This window comes from Pipistrellus hanaki, assembly GCF_964339955.1.
Source record: "Pipistrellus hanaki genome assembly, chromosome: 6".
NCBI classification, from domain to species: Eukaryota; Metazoa; Chordata; class Mammalia; order Chiroptera; family Vespertilionidae; genus Pipistrellus; species Pipistrellus hanaki.
Window position 1 is genome coordinate 5,680,651 of NC_140508.1, and position 17,101 is coordinate 5,697,751.

Here is a 17,101-nt window from a genome sequence, read left to right on the forward strand (position 1 = left end):
AACCTCTGCAGAAGTTTATTCTACTTTAAGTACAAAACCTACCATTTCCACGTTCCATGGACAGGGATATAGTACTCTGCACTATAAAACACAATTTACAGAAACTCTACCAAGTAAACTTAAAGAAACACACTTGATTTTTACATTTGTGTAAGTTAGAAAAATTTGTGTTGTATGTAAAAAACCTTCCCATCCTATTAGATGTTGGAACAACACCGCTTGCTGTGCCTTAGCCTGGGCTCTGGCTCGCGGCACCGGCCTCCCAGCTCCCGTCCCCGGGAGAAGGAAATCTGGAGCAAGGCACAGTGAGCAACGGACTCCGAGGAACAAAAAAGACGCTCTAATTTACATTTGCAAAAGTAAGTTTATGAAAATATAAAAAAATTATCAAAGTGTATTTGTACAGTCAAATAAATTAGCAAGGTTTTCTCTTTCTCACACTTCAGAACCTGAAAAATACATAGCAAGAAGCAGTGCACTGCCTCACAGTGGATGCTTTCTACTTGCTAGTTCTGGAACTAGTATCACTATTTTTCATCTCAGAGTTTATACAAATATTGTTTTGTTTTCAAAGACAAACTTTAAAATTACCCCGACAAATATAACAGTTTAGAGCTAGTGCACTTTTCCTGGGACGGAGGAATAACTGTGCAGAAGGTGAAGTCCAACAAACAAAATGTTCCTGATTACTAAGATAAAAGAAACCCCCTTCAAAGTACACTTAATTGGTATATTTTCTCACCTTTAGGCTGGTAAAACTGAAACCCCGCTCAATAAATTGTTATTTAAAACGCAACAATTTGTACTCAAACATGTTGCTTTTAATCATGTTTTTGAAAAAAAAAAAAATTAGGTGATATATAAAAAAAAAACTGAGCACAACTAAGAAACAATGTATTGTTTCTCGGCTGAAATTTCTAATCAAATCTCTTTAGGAAAAAGGACGTTCACCAAGCACACCGCCCTCAAGAGAGGCGATGAAACCCTCAGAAACAGCTTTTGGAAACCTAGAAATACAGATGAGGTGTCAGCAAAGGTATGGCTCTCAGGTCCACAGAATTCCCTTAAAATTTTCCAGAGTCAAGTTATTGGAAAAGATAACTTTATAATCTGAAAAAGCAATATGCTTTTGTAGATACTTTCCCATTTCAGTAATTTTTAAATGGAAAAATTAAGAGTTCTTATGTTTCTTTAAAAAAGCATCAGAATTGTAAAGACGTGAAATTTTGTAGGAAACCATCATACACAAAATTACAGTAATTTTTGAAGTCCAGAATATTCTATTCTTCATCTATGTTCATAGCTATTTCAAAAACAATTTGTTCAACACATTTTATGAACTTGGCTTTTAAAAGGAAGTGCCCAGCTGTGACCAGGCCTATGTGTGGGCAGCGGGGTCAGTGGCCCGCGGGGCCGGGGCCTCGGCCTTTGGGTCCCGAGTGCTCTCCTTGCTTTTGCTGCGGTCCTTGCGGTCTCCGCCTCGCTCATGCTCCCGGCCCTTGTCCCGGTCGCGGTCTCTACTGCGAGACCTATCCCGGTCCCGCCTCCGGTCCCGCTCCCGCTCCCGGTCCCGGTCCCTGTTCCGGCTGCGCTCCCGGCTCCGGTCCCACTCCCGCTCTCGGTCTCTGTTTGCGTTGCGCTCTCGGCAGGAGTCCTTCTCCCGGTGCCTGTCCCACTCGCGGCCCCGGTCCCAGTCCCGCTCCCGGCTCCAGTTCCTGCCGCGCTCGCGCTCCCAGGGCTTCCCGTGCTCCCGCTCCCGCCGTCGGTCCTCAAAGGCGCGGCCCTGCCGGCTCTCGGGCTGGGCCTCAGGCTCCTCCAGTAGCTTCTCTTTGGGCCCGGCCTGGCTTCTGTACTCCGTGCCTTTGGATGGGGCCCACTGTGCCTCCTCGGTGGCTGCTCCCGGGGCCCCCGAGGGCAGGTTGGGGGTTGGGCCCGACTCATCCCACCGGTCCTTGCGGTGCTGGGGCGGGTGGCTGGGCAACTCCAGCAGGGGCCTGGGCCCTGGCTTCATCACTTGAGGGGACTGGCCCTGGAAGTGGAACCGGGGAGGGACAGGCTCACTCTTGTCAGGAAAAGGCACAGACCCCCTTGGCCCTCCAAACTGAAGGGGTGCTGGGGCCCTCTGATTTGAAAATCTGGGTGGCGAGTTCACCCTTTGCTCTTCAAACTGCTGAGGCTGAATTCCCCTGGGTCCTGACATGAAATTTGGTGCTTGGCCTCTGGGTCCATCAAACTGATTAGGATGGGGACCCCGGGTGCTTTCAAACTGACTAGAATGCGGCCCTCTTGGACCCACAAAATGGCCAGGGGGTGGTCCCCTCTGACCCCCAAACTGAGACGGAGGAGGGCCACCTCGGGCCCCTTTAAACGGGGCCAGCAAAGGCCTCCGTGGGCCTCCAAACTGGAAGGGGCCTGCACCTCTGCTTCCCACCATCGGGCCTTGTTCTGGTCCTTCAAACTGGGCAGGAGGCCCAGCCATGTCGTTGTATGGGGCGTCCTGGAATTCCCGTTTTTCCCCATGCAGATCCTTGCGTTCTTCAAATTGGGGCGGTGCTGCTCCTCTGGGTCCACCAGGGTGAGAGGGCGAGGGGCCCCTGTTGTCCCCGTAGGGAGGTGGCCCATGTGGCCCCGAGAATAAGGAAGGGATGGGCGCCTTCTGAGCTCCAAATCTGGCCGGCGGAGGCCCTCTTGCTCCATCGTTGTTAGCAATGATACCGTCTTCCGCAAACGGACCCACTGGTCCCCGCGGTCCTGGGAAGCTGGGGCCATGAAGTCCCAATGTTCCAAAAGTGCGGGGTGCAGGCTCACGCTGGCCCTGAAACTGGGGCAGGGGGGCCCCTTTCTGTCCAGGGGGGGGAAATGGGTTGGCCCCCTCTCCAGGTCTGCACTGTGCGTCTCTGTCTCCTTCAGTTTCAACAGCAGAACGGTCACTTTTTTCAGCAAACAGGGCATTTCTTGGATCCTCATAAGGGGACGAGCTGAAGGATTTGTCCTGAGATGCAAACACTGGGCTTGAAAACGGGTCCCTTCCTGCAGGAGTACTGAAATTGTGCCCCTCTCCTGGCACCGAGAAGTTGGGCTGGAAGGCGGTGCTGGGTGGCGTGGGCAGCAGCACCTTCCGGGCAGGCCGGGCCAGGCCTGGGCCGCCTGTCACGGGAGGGCTGGTGTCGGTGGCCGGCGGGCCCTGGCTCTCGGAGGGCTCACCTGCGAGGCCGTCCTGCGTGGCTGGCAGGGTGGCCCCGTCACCTGGAGCCCAGAGTGGAGGCGTGGGCTCCCTTTCCTCCGGGGCAGGAACAGGCCCCTGTCCAGTGGCGGCCACTCCACTGGCTGCTTCTCTGGTGGGCAGGGCATTGGGTGTGCTGCCAGCCGGGGCCTTCGAGAAGCTCTCGCTCTCACTGCTCTCCGCGGCCAGGCGCCGGGCCTGCCGGGGGTCCCGACTGTGTCTTGGGTCAGAGCCAGGGCCCGGCCCCTGGCTGGTGGGGGGCACGGCGGGCCTGCTGGCAGCCTGCTGCTCTTGGGGGAACAGCTCAGCCTTGGGCAGCGAGGACTTTGGAGGTGGCGACATCAGTGCATCAGACACTGAGAAGTGGGCCATGGAGACCCCGACGGCGGCCCGCTGCTGCCTGAGCGCCTCCTCCTGCTCCTCCACTTGTCTCTTCTGCTCCTCAATCTGCTTGCTGAGCTCCTCTATCATCTTCTGCTGCTCCACCAGAGAGGGAGCGGGCATGTCTGCTGCGAACCCGGCCGGCCTCTCCGTGGAGCTCCTGACGTCTGCACACATCCTGTTGGGCAGGTCGTCGATGGCCACTTTGGCTTCTTCCAAAATCGTCTCGTCCTCTGGGTCATAGGCCACCTCCTCCCGCTCGGTGGTCTCGGAGGCCTTTTCCACGTCGTGCCTTTTCCCTCGGTCCCCGGGCTGTGTCTCAAAGGCCCTGTCAGGACCGTATTCTTCTTCAGGGTCATAGGGTCTGTCGTCTTCCTCTTCTTCTAGAACTTTCTCTTTGGAGAGCTGACCAAACTGCTGGACAATGGGGTCCAGAAGAGGCACTGCTGGCAGCTCGCACTCAGCCTTGGCCTTGGTATCTGGGCGGGAGGTGGAGGTCGACTCCACAGACTCCGTGGCCGGAGGGTCAAATGATTTCTTCTTCCCAAACAGAGTCTGCAGGATGTGTTCCAGCGGCGAAGCGGACTTTGAGGCGGAGGAAGCAGCCCCCGTGACTGCTGCTGGCGCCGTTGGCACGGTGACGGTGCTGGTGGCGCCTGGCTTGAGGGAGGACAGCATCTGCAGCATCGAGGACGAGGCTGGCGGTTCTGGCAGAGGGGGTGGGGGAGGGGGCGACCCTGGGGGGGTGGTGCTGACAGCTGTGTCCCCAGAGTTGTGCTGATACTTGGGGGGCTTCTTCTCAGCTTGTGGGGCCGGAGGCACCTTGGGGTAGACTGCCACGTCTGTCTCCTCCGGCGTCTGCAGCCGGGCCCGCTTCTCCTCAGTCTTGTCTAAGTCTCCAGCATTCGAAGGACGTTTCATTTTTTGACAGATTACTAACCCAAGGATTATGTTTGGCCGTGGTGACTCAAGACCTGAAAAACAAAACAAATGTGCAAATTTTAGAATCTAAATTCCATTCTGTCCTTCTGAACTTTATTAAGGGCGGTAGTGGGGAATGTTTTCATAGGCAGAAGGCAAAAATTCTGTGCAAGATAAAATCAAGTGTTTGAAGGACTTAGTGCAAAAGACAGGGAACACACAGGTGAGCTGTCTGCTGGGGAGCATTTTACCCGCAGTCCCCAAACCCCAAACCAAGGGCCCACCTCACAAGTACATTCACCCCAAGTGTCAGAATTTATGTTGCAGATGTAAAATTATACATAATCCTCGGGCAGCAGTGTGGCAGAGGAGGAGGGTGGCCCTGGCCGACTGCACCATCGTTAACCAACCACAGGGAACAAAGCTCGAATGAGTCAGGGTAGCTGTTGAACACATCTTGGCTCTTGCTACACACTCTCCTGGCCTTGAACTCAGGAGTTTCAATACCTACGTTAAGCTAAAGGTACTAATATTAAACATTTGATCGGGGACCAGTACTACAACTCAGGTATGTGATCAATAAAATTATAGTGATCAATGCAGCTCACTCCATTAGGTAACAAAGGACAGCCAATGTGAAAATTATACTGAATGGGAAAAATGCTGCTGACTGAAATGGCTAAAATAAATGTTCTTTCAGGTTTAGAGACATTCCACGAGCACTAACTGATCAAGAGCTGTGAGTACTCAGTCTTCGTAAACAAGGACGTGGAGCTGAAATCCAGCGCTGAGGCTCCAGCGAGCTGGTGCAGAGGAAGCACATCAGCGTTTAGGGCACAGCGGCCAGTCATTCCTTCTTAAGAAAGACTTATTCCAAACATTCCAAGTTGTGGCATATTATTTCAGAAATACTAATATTTTATAATAACCCCCTCCCCCCAGAGTAAATCCATATTACAAGGAAAACAAAAAAGTCCAACTCATAAAGCAGTAATTTAGAAAGAAATGCCGCACAGTTTGTTTCATGATAGCAGAATATAAAAGTAATCGAAATGTATAAATTTATTTTGTAATTTAACACTACTATGCTATTACATTCTTACTAAACAAGAAATCAAGTATTGTTTTTCCTATTCTATGACTTTAAAGATGGTCACAGATCACTTCATTATGTAGTTCCGCTAATCTTCCTACCTTCCAACATAGACAGGTTGACAGGCTAGGCCCACGAGGGTGGTGGGGGTGCCCTCTGGCCCCAGAGCTGGCATGCCAGGGCTGAGTGACGCAGCACAGCCAGACTAACAAGGCTGTGCTGCCCTCCCTGCTGCTCAGGCTGCCGTGTGAGCTAAAGACCTAACTCCCAGGACCTCACCCACCTTTGTGAGAGAAATGGCTTCAGAGAACAGCCGTATATCGGGGAAAGGACGAGCTGGACAGAGGGAACAGGGCTGGAAGGTTAGGCAGACTAGAGTGTCAGGAGGTGTGAGTGTCAGTTTGTCTTATAATTAACATGAATCAAGGTTATTTTAACTTCTCTGTTTTCATAGGCAGAATGTACTTAATGTTTCACAGCGGATTCAGACCGTTTTGGGTACAACTTCAATAGGCTGTTCTGGCCTGCCTGGACAATGGCCCCCGAGCTGCAGAGCAGGGACACGTGCAGACACTCACGGGCCCCACAGGGGGGAGGCCTGTAAGCCTCTTGTCTCCAGGGGACCTGGCAGAACCAAAGGACTGTGCTTGGCCCCTGGGTGGTGGTGTGGGCAAGGCTGGGAGCCTCAGTGTGGGGCAGTCCCCATGGAGTCCACAGCATTGGACTGGTCACCAGCGGAGGCCACCTCACAGGGAACAGCTCAACTTCTCAAGTGCCTACAGCAGGCTCGTGGCACCAACGAAGCTCCAGGTCAGAAAGCTGAGCTGGGAAGTCGCTGTGCTCCACCCAGGAAACCATGGTCTCCAGCCCAGTGATGTGTGTGCCCCACCAACTAAAATGTCTAATGGCTGAGTATGCTTTCTACAGAAATAGCACATCCCGCTCTTAAGAAAATCATTTAGACTACTCTGTTGTCATATTCAAAGGTAAGGATATGGTTATATTTCTTAATATTTACATTCAGAAACAGGAAGTGACCTAGAGATGGGCCTCTAACAGCAGACAGACTGCCTCAGCTCTCAGTGCCCACACCTGCACACACATGTGAGCAATCTAACAGCTCCAGAGCTGGGTGGGCATTAGTTTTGAATATCCTCACTAATCCTCTGCAAGAAGTAAAGTTTAAAGTGGGCTCTCAAAATGTATACTCTTGTTTTGAAGCTTCTTATCTAACTCAAATGTTCATGTTACAGCTGCAAGAACGTTTGAAATGTAACTAGTTCTTTAGAAATGATGCACAGGAACAGAAAATAAAGTTCACTGATTGGCACTGGCCTTAAGGCAATCTTGACCGAGATGGGCGCTCTAAGGGAGGCCACCCACTGCTGGGAGGTGGCAGCAGGCCAGCTCTCCACACCCGAATGCCCCTCTGGGCCCGGGCCCTCCCACTCAGCCCACTGCTGGGACATCGTTCTGGAGAGAAGAGTGGGTGCTGAGAAGGTGCAGAGGAGGGACCATGCTGGCTGCAGTGAGGAGACGGAGGGCTCCAGCCCTGGGCACAGGGGATCCGTCTCCTGTGTTAGAAGCAGAAGACGCTCTTACCCATCTCCCTTCTGAGGGCTGCTGAGGCTTAAATTCCTAAGTCAGATGAAAACACTGGGCGGTGGTGGGGAGGGGCTGCTAACTGGGCCATCCTGCATTTCCAGACAAGGAGTCCTGGCGGCTGGGGACCCCTCCGCTGCAGGGCCAGAGTAGCATTGATCTCAGACTGTACTGTGTGGATGGAAATAAGCCTGCTTAGCTGCTCAGATCCGTTCCCGGAGTGGTCATGGGAGGGGCAACCTCAGCTCAGTGTTAACATCGGATCACCCAACAGCACGGAGAGGAAGCCAGGAAGCCCAGGGACTGGGACATCTAGAGGGGAAGGTGCCACCCGACTTCCTGAGTCCAGACCAAACCAGGATCCATGTCTAGGTGTCAGCCACAGGATGTGAGAAGTGGCAAGAAAGGAAGCTGCCCTGGGGCCCACATACCTCCAGCTTGGCACACCACGAATAAGCTTAATTTTAATAACTGGCTCCTTAACCCCCAAACTATAAAAATGTTGCTTTTTAACCCTAAACCTGCCGGGCACACATCCCACTCTATTGGAAATGAAGACCCTGTTATGGTCTGAATTTGTCCCAACACTGTCCCCCACCTGCTGGACAGAAAAGTACGGGGTTACGCAGTGACCATCCTTAGTGTGACTGGGTAAAAAAGACTAGGCACATACAGGGGGGCGGGGTACCTGCCCCAATCTACACGCAAACGCACACACACACACACGCACACACAGAATTCACACGGCCTGGAAGAGCTGCTGGGCTCGGCATGCCTGATGTTGTCCTCTCCATCCAGGTGGCCCAAGCAGCACAGCCTGCACCCCTGAGGCTGAAGATGGGTAGGTCATGATGGCTTATAAAAAGCCAGGTGGGGACTCTGCCCTCCCTTCAGTGCACCTGCGACAGGTGCAGAGAGCTACTACGTGTTTAGATTCAAACAAACAACCACCAGTTTCCATGAAATATACTTTATTGATTTCAAAGGAGAAACTAATACATTCGATACTACATTTGTCTCGGATCACAGTGCACATCTAGATACACACACAGAGAAATGCTTACCCGACATTAAGCCACAGAATGGCCAGCTAGTTTAGAAAGCAGTGAGGACGGAGTTCAGGAAAACACTATGGCTGAGTCTCTAAGGAAGGGACTCTCCGTGGAGCATTCGGAGGCAGACCCTCCCCTCTGCCAGCGCACACCTACACCTTAGACACAAGTTGGGCAACAGCCATTGCAAAGCGGAATCTGAGCCCTGGCCTGTCACTTGTGAGGGCGGAGTCCCAGCCTAGGTCCAGTCCTGCTGGGCTGCACAGGAACGGTACAAGCCAAGCCTCACAAAGAAGCACCGAATGTGCAGACCACCTGACCCTTGTCCCCAGTGGTGAAGCTCTCAGAGCCAGGGGCAGGGCCGAGCTAGCACCCACAGTGGATGACTTCCAGCCGGACCAAAGGGCCCCGACTTTACAGCTGTCTCTGAAATAATGCTGCCACATCAGGAAAATGCCACCATCACACGAGACCCCCCGAGGACAAGTCTAAAGTACGCAAGGGTGAGAGCATCCTGGAACTTGAGCAGACTGCTCATAGGGCTGGCGGGCGGCCAAGTGGCTGTAGACACAGCTCCCAGGTCTGTTGTACAGAGCATGGCCGAGACGGGAGGCCCCGACTGTGAGAGGGTGGCCAGTGTGGACTTACTAGATCTGAACTCGTGTTGGGGCCGCCAGCATCTTCACTGGCTTAAGGTTGGACAGCAAGAGCTTGTCACTCTACTGGGCCCCCAAGGTCAGGGGAGGGAGGACCCTGCACCTTCTGGATGTGGTGTGCGAGTTGCTCTCTCCCCATAATTGATCCACTCCCACAGCAGGCGGGCCCTACCCAGGCCTGTGCTTCTCGTCCCAAAGAGAACTGAGGGATAGAGTGCAAGGCCTCAGGACAGCCGCCGTGGCTCAACACCTAACTGGGTGTGACCTCAGGTGAGTGACAACTGTGACAGCACAGGGCTGCAGTGGGGTCAAGGGTGTTCTGGTCAGGCCATAGGGCCGGTGCTTGCCAGGTGGCACGTGGTCACACCTGCTGGCTGCTCCGCTGAGGGACGTCACCACCACTCTGAGACTGGCCCTGTGCCTTTGAAGGATGCTCTGCAGAGATTAGCTCATTGAGGACAGGGATCACTGCCACAGGAGAAGCATCTGCACCCAACCTCCCACTGCAGGTGCACCTACATACCACACACACAGACATGCGCACACACACAGGACACACACGATACACACACCATGGAACAGGACACTGCAGCTGGAGTGAGCCATGCCATACTAGAAACACACGAAACAGGCAGGTAGGCCTTGCCTGGAAGTGGGGTTTAGGTGATGTGAAGGGTATAAAACATATACATAGATATTAATGTGTATATATAAAAAATTATACCAAAATAAAAAAATAGACTAAATTAAACAAGCTTGCATTAAGAAGCCCTTAAATTAGCTCCAGTCAGTTTTGCTCAATGGATAGAGCATTGGCCCGCAAACTGAAGGGTTCCATATTCGATTCTGGTCAAGGGCATGTACCTTGGTTGCGGGCACATCCCCAGTGGGAGGTGTGCAGGAGGCAGCTCATCGATGTTTCTAACTCTCTGTCCCTCTCCCTTCCTCTCTGCAAAAAGTCAATAATTAAAATTTTAAAAAGCCCTTAAATTAAATCTTCAAGAGCTTATGGGCAAAACATGATTGGTTTCTAAAATCCTTGTCACTATTTGTTCTTTATTATGGACGAAAAGCTGCAGGTCTTTTGGATGTCCCCTCAAGGAGTGTCCAAGCCCCAGGAGTGTGAGGTCCTAGGCCCATCCCTGTGTGTCTGGTGGCCAGCGCCCCAAACGAGGTGTTACTCAAGCTCCTCGGCCAAGTGAGTTTGCAGATGGGCAATGGGAGCGCAAAGCAGCACATGAGGCTGATGTGCTAGCCCACCTCTGTACACAAAAAGGGCTCTGCACTCAGAGGGCTGTCGTGCTGCCCACCCAGCTACATGCCCATTGGACCCGCACAGCGTGGCACCCGTGACTGACCGGAGGCTCCTCACAGGTGTCTGAGAAGTCAGCTTCTTTCTCTCACCTTCAGGGACACAGGATGCTGCCCTTCATGGTCATCAGGGAGCTTGCCAGCCGCTTCACCAAGGATCTTTCTGCCCCCACCGCCAGGTGGCACCTCGTTATGCCCAAGGAGTATGAGAGGACACTCTGAGTGCCTGGCTTTTAACATGTATTCAGCATGAAGAGAGCTTAATGATTTGTGTCGCTAAGTACTGAACCTGTGGTTACTGACACCAATAACCCCATTGTGGACACAATTCTGAAGTCAGGGCACAGTGAGCCACCTTGTGCTAAGTGTGTGATCCAGCCAGGACTGGGAATGCCTATGGGAGTGGGCGACAGCCAGGGCCCAGCTAGTGTAGGTGTGGTGTGAGCCAGCATGTGGCTGCGCTGGGAGCACTTGCCAAGGCCTGGTGGCGGGGCCAAGGCACGAAGGTGCCACGGGCTAGGCAGCCCCAGTGACGTCAGAGGGTTCAGCCACTGCCTCTAGGACAAAGCCCTTCAAAGAGCATCACGTGTCTCGTCATCTTCTCGGCACTGTTAATCCTGGGGGACTTCACAGCCAAGGAGACGCGTCAACTGAGGCATCTTCCACCAGCTTCTTCTCAGGTTACAGAGCTGAACCCCCACAGACCAGGTCCCTTTGGAATCACCTCAACCCTCCGACAATCTGACTTTTTAAAGACTAATTTCTAAGAAATCATTTAAAAGCAGTACTTTATAAGGAAGGAGTAAACACAAAGTATTTTGCAAAAGATGAAATAACTTATTAAAAATTAAACCTTGAAGAGATTGTAAAGTATTTCTCAAATTTTTCTCCTTCACTACCTGTTCTTGTCTCTCTTGGAAATGACTTCCTGACAGAGGCAGAGCCTCAGAGTGGCACCTGCTCACGCCCGGAGCGGGCGACCACAGAAACCCCGGGAGGCGGGAGTGCCAGCGTGGTGAAGTGTTGCTCTCCACCTCCCCCATCCTGTCCTGTCCAGGCTCCTGGGCACCTGATCCATCCAACGACCAAGGCCACGCGAGTGAAAGGCTGGTGAAATGCCGAGGGCTTTTTTCTTCACAAAACTTTTCTAAGACTATTTATGCCAATAATAAGGGTACTCCTGGTGCCACCCCCAAGCCTAGAGCTGCCTTCTCCAGCTCAATGCGGCTTCATGTGACTGCTAGTTTCTGCTGCCAGACAGGCCGCGGGGGCAGCAGTTACCACCACTGTGATGGCTCAGTAGGACTCGGTGTCAGGGCAAGGGGTTATGTGTGACCAGAGGTGCTTACCTGGTCCCTCAAAGGGCAAGAGCTTGGATGGAACAGGGTCCTCAGCGCTCAGCGGGATCAAGTAGAGGTCCTTGATGTGCCTACTGTTGTTAGCAACAACGCCGAAGCGGCCGCGGCTGCTAAAATAGGAGTAGAGAGAGATATAGGCCACCTCCTCCTCCTCCGTGGCGGGATGGAAGCGGATCAGACACAGCTCCTGCAACACAAAGAGGACAGGGAGCATTGGCCTGTGGTGCGGAAAACAACATCGATCTGAAAGAGACGAGGCTCTGACTTCGATTTCCGTCCTGTTAGCAACGGAGCGGCAGACAGAGCACAGGCTCAGGGCCAGGCTCCTGGACACTCGGCCGCGGTCCTCGGAGTAGCACCCAGCTGTGGAGTTCTCAGACCCAAGACAATCCATGAGGAGGGTGAGGTGATGAGCTATAGAATTCCCTGTGCCTACCAACAGGAGGGCTAAGCTAGACCGGAGGCGGCCTGAACCCGTGAACCCGAGAGCGCTGTCCATGCAGACATGGCTGGGGCTACTCTCAGGTGCACAGAGGAAAGCCAGTCAACTCCTCCTGTGGCGAGGACAACAGGGAATAGAGCGGTTGCTCACCAACAATGACCTGCATGCACCCATGGTCAGTATCAAAACCTCAGCACTACAGCACTCCCACCCACCCGGACTCATCCAGCTCTACACTTCACTTTGAAGGTCCACCTGGAAATATGTAGGAAGCTGACATTTCATGTATTAACCCATCGGGATGAGAAGTGAGGGCAGAGCTGTTTGAACGGGCACCTTCTTCGGTGGTGCAGACAATGAGCAGTACCTTAGACACAGAGGATTTGAGTTTGCCGACATAGTCCCACACAGTCCTGGGTGCGATCCGTCCACCAATGTGAATAGTGTCGGGCAGGTCCTAAACAAAACGCACTTTGGGTCAGTGACAGGTGAAGGGCATTCAGAGGCTGACACAGTCATCTCAGGGCCCCATGCTAACGAGTCAAGATTCCAAAGACAAGGCAGTAACTGTACCAAATGCTATAGGACTACGAGTCACCAAACCCATGGCGGGGTGACGACAGCCTTGTGCCAAACAGGCCCGTTAGCTTTATGAAGACAGCCTGCAGGACTGAGTCCAGTGTCTCCAGAAATGCCGCCTGTCCAGGCTCTGGTCACGTGTCACTGCACACCACGGCAGGTCACTCTGGGTAAGTGCCCACGCTGAACAGAGGGAGGAGAGAGACCACCCGGGCTTCTTTTCAGAAGCCGGGAGGCCCAGTTTCTCATTGGAATTTCTGTCCAAGCTGCTCAACCTGTGGACTCGTCCATCAGTCCCCGCAGTGACTTCAGAGGTGCTGAGCCACTGCGGGCAGACTGTCCCACAGGATCAGAACGCCTGTGAGAGGGGTCCGAGTGCACGCACACACACGTACGTGTACACACACACACACACACACACACACACTCTCTCTCTCAACTTTCTCTTGGCTCTAACCTCACTGAGATAATCAAAACATCCAGAGACGGGGTAAGCCTTAGTGACAAACTTGGCTACACTCTGCATGTTAATAAATCCTTTCCAAATGGTGCTGAGTCGAGACAGAAAGAGGGTTGTATCTCCTTCCGGAGGGGAGCGAGACGCCGCAGTGCTGCAAAACAAAACCAGAGGAAAGAAGTAAAGCTCTTTGCACAAAGAACATCCAAAGTGCGAAGATTTTACATATTACAGAAGTAAAAGTGAGTTTGGGCAGCTTTCGGTAACTTACTTTTTCAAATTAACTACTTTAATCATTATGATGTAAACAGATATTCAGAGAAAAACAAACTGAATATGAATAGGCCACAAATTCAAATTTTCAAGACTTATAATTCTAAATGGTGTTAGGTGCCTTAAACGTGGGACACTGAGTGCTTTACACAACCCCCAGCGCAGCGGTGCTGCTGGGCGATTGCTCTCCCTGCCCTCCCGCTCCTCCACGAGAAGTGACACATGTGGAGACCGCACCTGACGCCTGGGGGCGGCGGGACCGACAGCAGGTATCTGGGCTCAGGGGAGGACGACGGCTTGGCTAGTATGGACTTGGGCACCAGCACCGTGGTCGCAGCAGGCTTGAGGACTTCTTGTTGTGGCTCTGCCGGGTGGGTGCTGCCTGGGAGGGCTGCTGCAGGAGTTGTGACTGTGCTCGCTGCGCTTTGTGCGGTCCTGGGGTCTCGGCCAGACATGGTGACCGTGGTGAGCACCGTGCCCCCACAGGAGGCTGGGCAAGAAGGCCCTTCCAGGGCAGAGGGCTCAGGCGGGCCATCTCCTGGAGCCCCGGGGAAGTGCCTCCTTTCCGAGAGAGCCTGGGATGCACTCTCCGGGTCTGGCTCAGAGCTGTTCTCAGGGAGACTTTCTGGCACCACCTCCTCCGCTGAGCTAACAGCTGGCTCACAGGCAGCGCCGTCATACTTGGATTTTGACTCTTCTTTCTTTGCAGGAGCTGACAATTTTTGTCTTTTTGGAGCTGGTTCATCTTCTGATGACGAAACCTGACCTGCAGCACAAGAGAGGCTTGGTTTGAGGGCACACCCATTCTTCAGGATAAAGAAGCCATGTTCTAAAGGCAGGCGCTGACCTCACACGCTCACAAACACCATCCCAGCTGCGTCATGTTTTAAACATGGCTGAATACAATCGCTATACGAGGGTCAGCAATGTTAAGTAACGGCCTCCCCGCACCTGCTTACCTGTACAAATCTTGCAGTTCAGGTCAAAGAGGTGGGCGCGGTGCTGGCCCGTCGTGTCCTTTAGCATGCTGCTGAAGAGGTCCAGCGGGGGCGCTGCGCTTTTCTCGGGAACAGTGCGTACCGACTCCTGCTCCTAAGCGGAAAAGAAGAGACACGGCGTGGGTCCCCGCTTCACAGTCCGGCACGGGATAGGAAACTGAGCACAAACCACTGAGACAAGGCGACTGATAACCCCAACCCACATGCTTACATCCGAGTCTGACACGGGGGGGGAGTCTTCCATGTCGGGAATGGCCTCCTGCTTGACGGCTGTCTTTTTACTTTCCTGATGCAATCTCGCTCTGGGCTCCATCACCTAAAGAGAAGACAGCCTTAGTGGGCTCCCTCCCGCTCCCAGTGCAGCCTTTACTTCCGGGCTTCTGCAGCCGCTCCCCAGCACTCACAGGCTTTGTCGGCCTCTCTTTCCATGTGGAAAGCTCTTTAGACACAAGTTCTTCTGGCTTCATTCTCACAAGTTTGGCCAAAGGGATTTCTTCACGCAGAACACGATGGAAGAGACCCTGTGAACAAACATTTTCATTCACTTGTTCAGGACAGTTGAGTGTCTCTGAGACCCAAGGAAGGCATGGAGGAGACAGAGCAGTAGGTGGAGTCCCTGCCCTGAGGCTGGTGACACAGGCCAAAGCACCGGACCCAGCACAGCAGGGGCCTCCAAGTGTGCAGCCCCTTCAGCACTCATGGGAGCTAACATGCCCAGAAAACAGCGGCACTGGGCCTGCACAGCTGACCTGAGGCCCACGCTGTGCCAACTGCTAAAGAGACCTCAAAGGCAACAGATCAACTCCAAAAGGCAGTGTTAGGGCTAAAAGTGAGAAGAGACCTCTCTGCCAGGGCTTAACAGGCAAGATGGAAAGTCAGAGCTTCCCTGTGACCCTGCTTCTGAGCACAGGTGAGAGTTTAAGAGGTGGAGAAGTGGGCAACCATGAGCCCAATGCAGGCAGCAGGAGCCACACCAGGCCACAGTCCAGCCCACTCTAACCCTTGGGAACCACACTGCCCCCCACAGCTGCTGTGGGAACCAAGCGTCTCACCCAGGTGTGCCGAGCACAGCAGTTTGTCTAAGGCAGTGGTTGACAAACCGCGGCTCTCGAGCCACATGTGGCTCTTTGGCCCCTTGAATGTGGCTCGATGTTAGAACCACTTCTTCAAAATAGACTCTCCCAGACCAAAAACCAACTTCTGCGCATGGGTCACGAAGTTTCAATCACACTGTACGTGGAAGAGCCACACTCAGGGGGCCAAAGAGTCACATGTGGCTCATGGTTTGCCGAGCACTGGTCTAAGGGAACCATGAGGATAGGCTCGCTCAGCTCATGGGGAATGACAATAATGCCCATAATGCCCAAATATGGAGCTACCCACATACTACCATGAAGAATTTGAACTTTATTCTGGAACCAATGAAATGCCACATTTAAGAGAGACGCATCTGGTGAACTCAGATGGACTTCAGGGAGCCAGTGAGGAAGCTACAGCTGCAGTTAAGGAAAGGAAGGAAGGAGGCAGCACTATTCCCTATGGCCAGTATCAAAGGGAACAAAATGCCCGTTAGCTTCCACAGAAAGGGCAGCGATGCTTCACAGCGCTATGCATGGTTTACGACGTGACCCTCATCCAGCCCAGAGAAACGTGCCCCTGCGGCAGGAAGCTCAGCCCCGAAGGAGGCACACACCTGGTTCTTGGGGTCCTTGAGGTTGAACATGATGCTGCGGTATTTGCTCTTGTAGCGGTTGTCAGTGACATGGAAGAGGTTGAACATCTCTTTCTCAATGTGGAATGCAACCTTCCCGACCTCGTTCTCTGTCATCATGAGGTCATCACTGTCACTGGCTCTAGAAGAAACAGAACTGGATAAGCCCCGAGCCTGCACTTCCTCTCCCACAGCGGAAATCTCCCACTCTAACAGGTCATCAAGCATAACAGCCCACCTTTTCCACAAAATTTCCTTCAAGGAGCGTCTTATATTTTGCCGAATCTGTGAATTTGGCTGTGATGGGGTGGTGCTAGAGGCCCCCAGGCGTCCTGGGGCTGGAGAGGCCAAGGGAACAGATGTCACCATGGGCTTCCTGGCAGCTCCCCCCGAGGCAGAGGAGCCTGGCAGCTTTTTGGAAGTAGAAGTGGTGGCACCAGGCACCAGCCCTGCCTGCTTGGTGGCAGGAACATTGCCTGAGGGGACAGGCGAGGGCCATGGCCTCTTGGGTATAGTGCCCTTGAAGCCTGAGGGCAACTTTCTGATGACTGGCTTGGTCACATTTGTGAAAGAAGGGGACTTCTTTGGAAGGAGACTCCGGGCTGCAGGCTGCCTGCTGCCCACAGCAGGGCCTGGAGCAGCCACTTTCTTCGGCATCACAGCTGCCGTGTTCTCCACTTGCCGGTCTTCCTTCATGGCTGCAAAGAACACACTACGTTAGTGAGGCAGGAGGGCACGCAGTGCAGTCAGGTGACGTGAAAAGCACGCTTGGCCTCAAACTAGCAAAGCTTATCAGGCCCCAGCTGAAGTATGGGAAATATTGAGGGGAACCCTATGTCAAGTATATAATTTTTTTTTTAAATCCTCACCTGAGGATATTTTCCCATTGATTTTTAAGAGAGTGGAAGAGAGAAAGGCAGAGAGTAATATGTGAGAGAAACACATTGATTGGTTGCCTCCTGCATAAACCCCAGACCAGGGCAGAGCCTGCAATCGAGGTACATGCCCTTAACAGGAATCAAACCCAGGATCCTTCAGTCCACA

At 53.0% G+C, this 17,101-nt stretch overlaps 1 protein-coding gene across 9 annotated transcripts in view; it reads right to left on the minus strand.

Annotated features, from left to right (window-relative positions):
- The window catches only part of DIDO1 (death inducer-obliterator 1), a 48,129-nt gene continuing 31,028 nt past the window's right edge, over window positions 1–17,101 (minus strand). For 8 of the 9 annotated variants that reach the window (XM_084887239.1, XM_084887237.1, XM_084887236.1 and 5 more), the window contains exons 8-17: window positions 16,296–16,755; window positions 16,040–16,199; window positions 14,751–14,867; window positions 14,558–14,662; window positions 14,308–14,440; window positions 13,586–14,114; window positions 13,076–13,229; window positions 12,407–12,496; window positions 11,589–11,784; window positions 1–4,578 (exon numbers count right to left, since the gene is read on the minus strand). In XM_084887239.1, the coding sequence (XP_084743365.1) occupies window positions 1,379–4,578; window positions 11,589–11,784; window positions 12,407–12,496; window positions 13,076–13,229; window positions 13,586–14,114; window positions 14,308–14,440; window positions 14,558–14,662; window positions 14,751–14,867; window positions 16,040–16,199; window positions 16,296–16,755 (5,144 nt within the window). In that variant the 3' untranslated portion in view covers window positions 1–1,378. Of the gene's footprint in view, window positions 4,579–8,165; window positions 10,426–11,588; window positions 11,785–12,406; window positions 12,497–13,075; window positions 13,230–13,585; window positions 14,115–14,307; window positions 14,441–14,557; window positions 14,663–14,750; window positions 14,868–16,039; window positions 16,200–16,295; window positions 16,756–17,101 lie in introns of those variants that run through there. The other variant, XM_084887243.1, reaches the window with a different exon arrangement.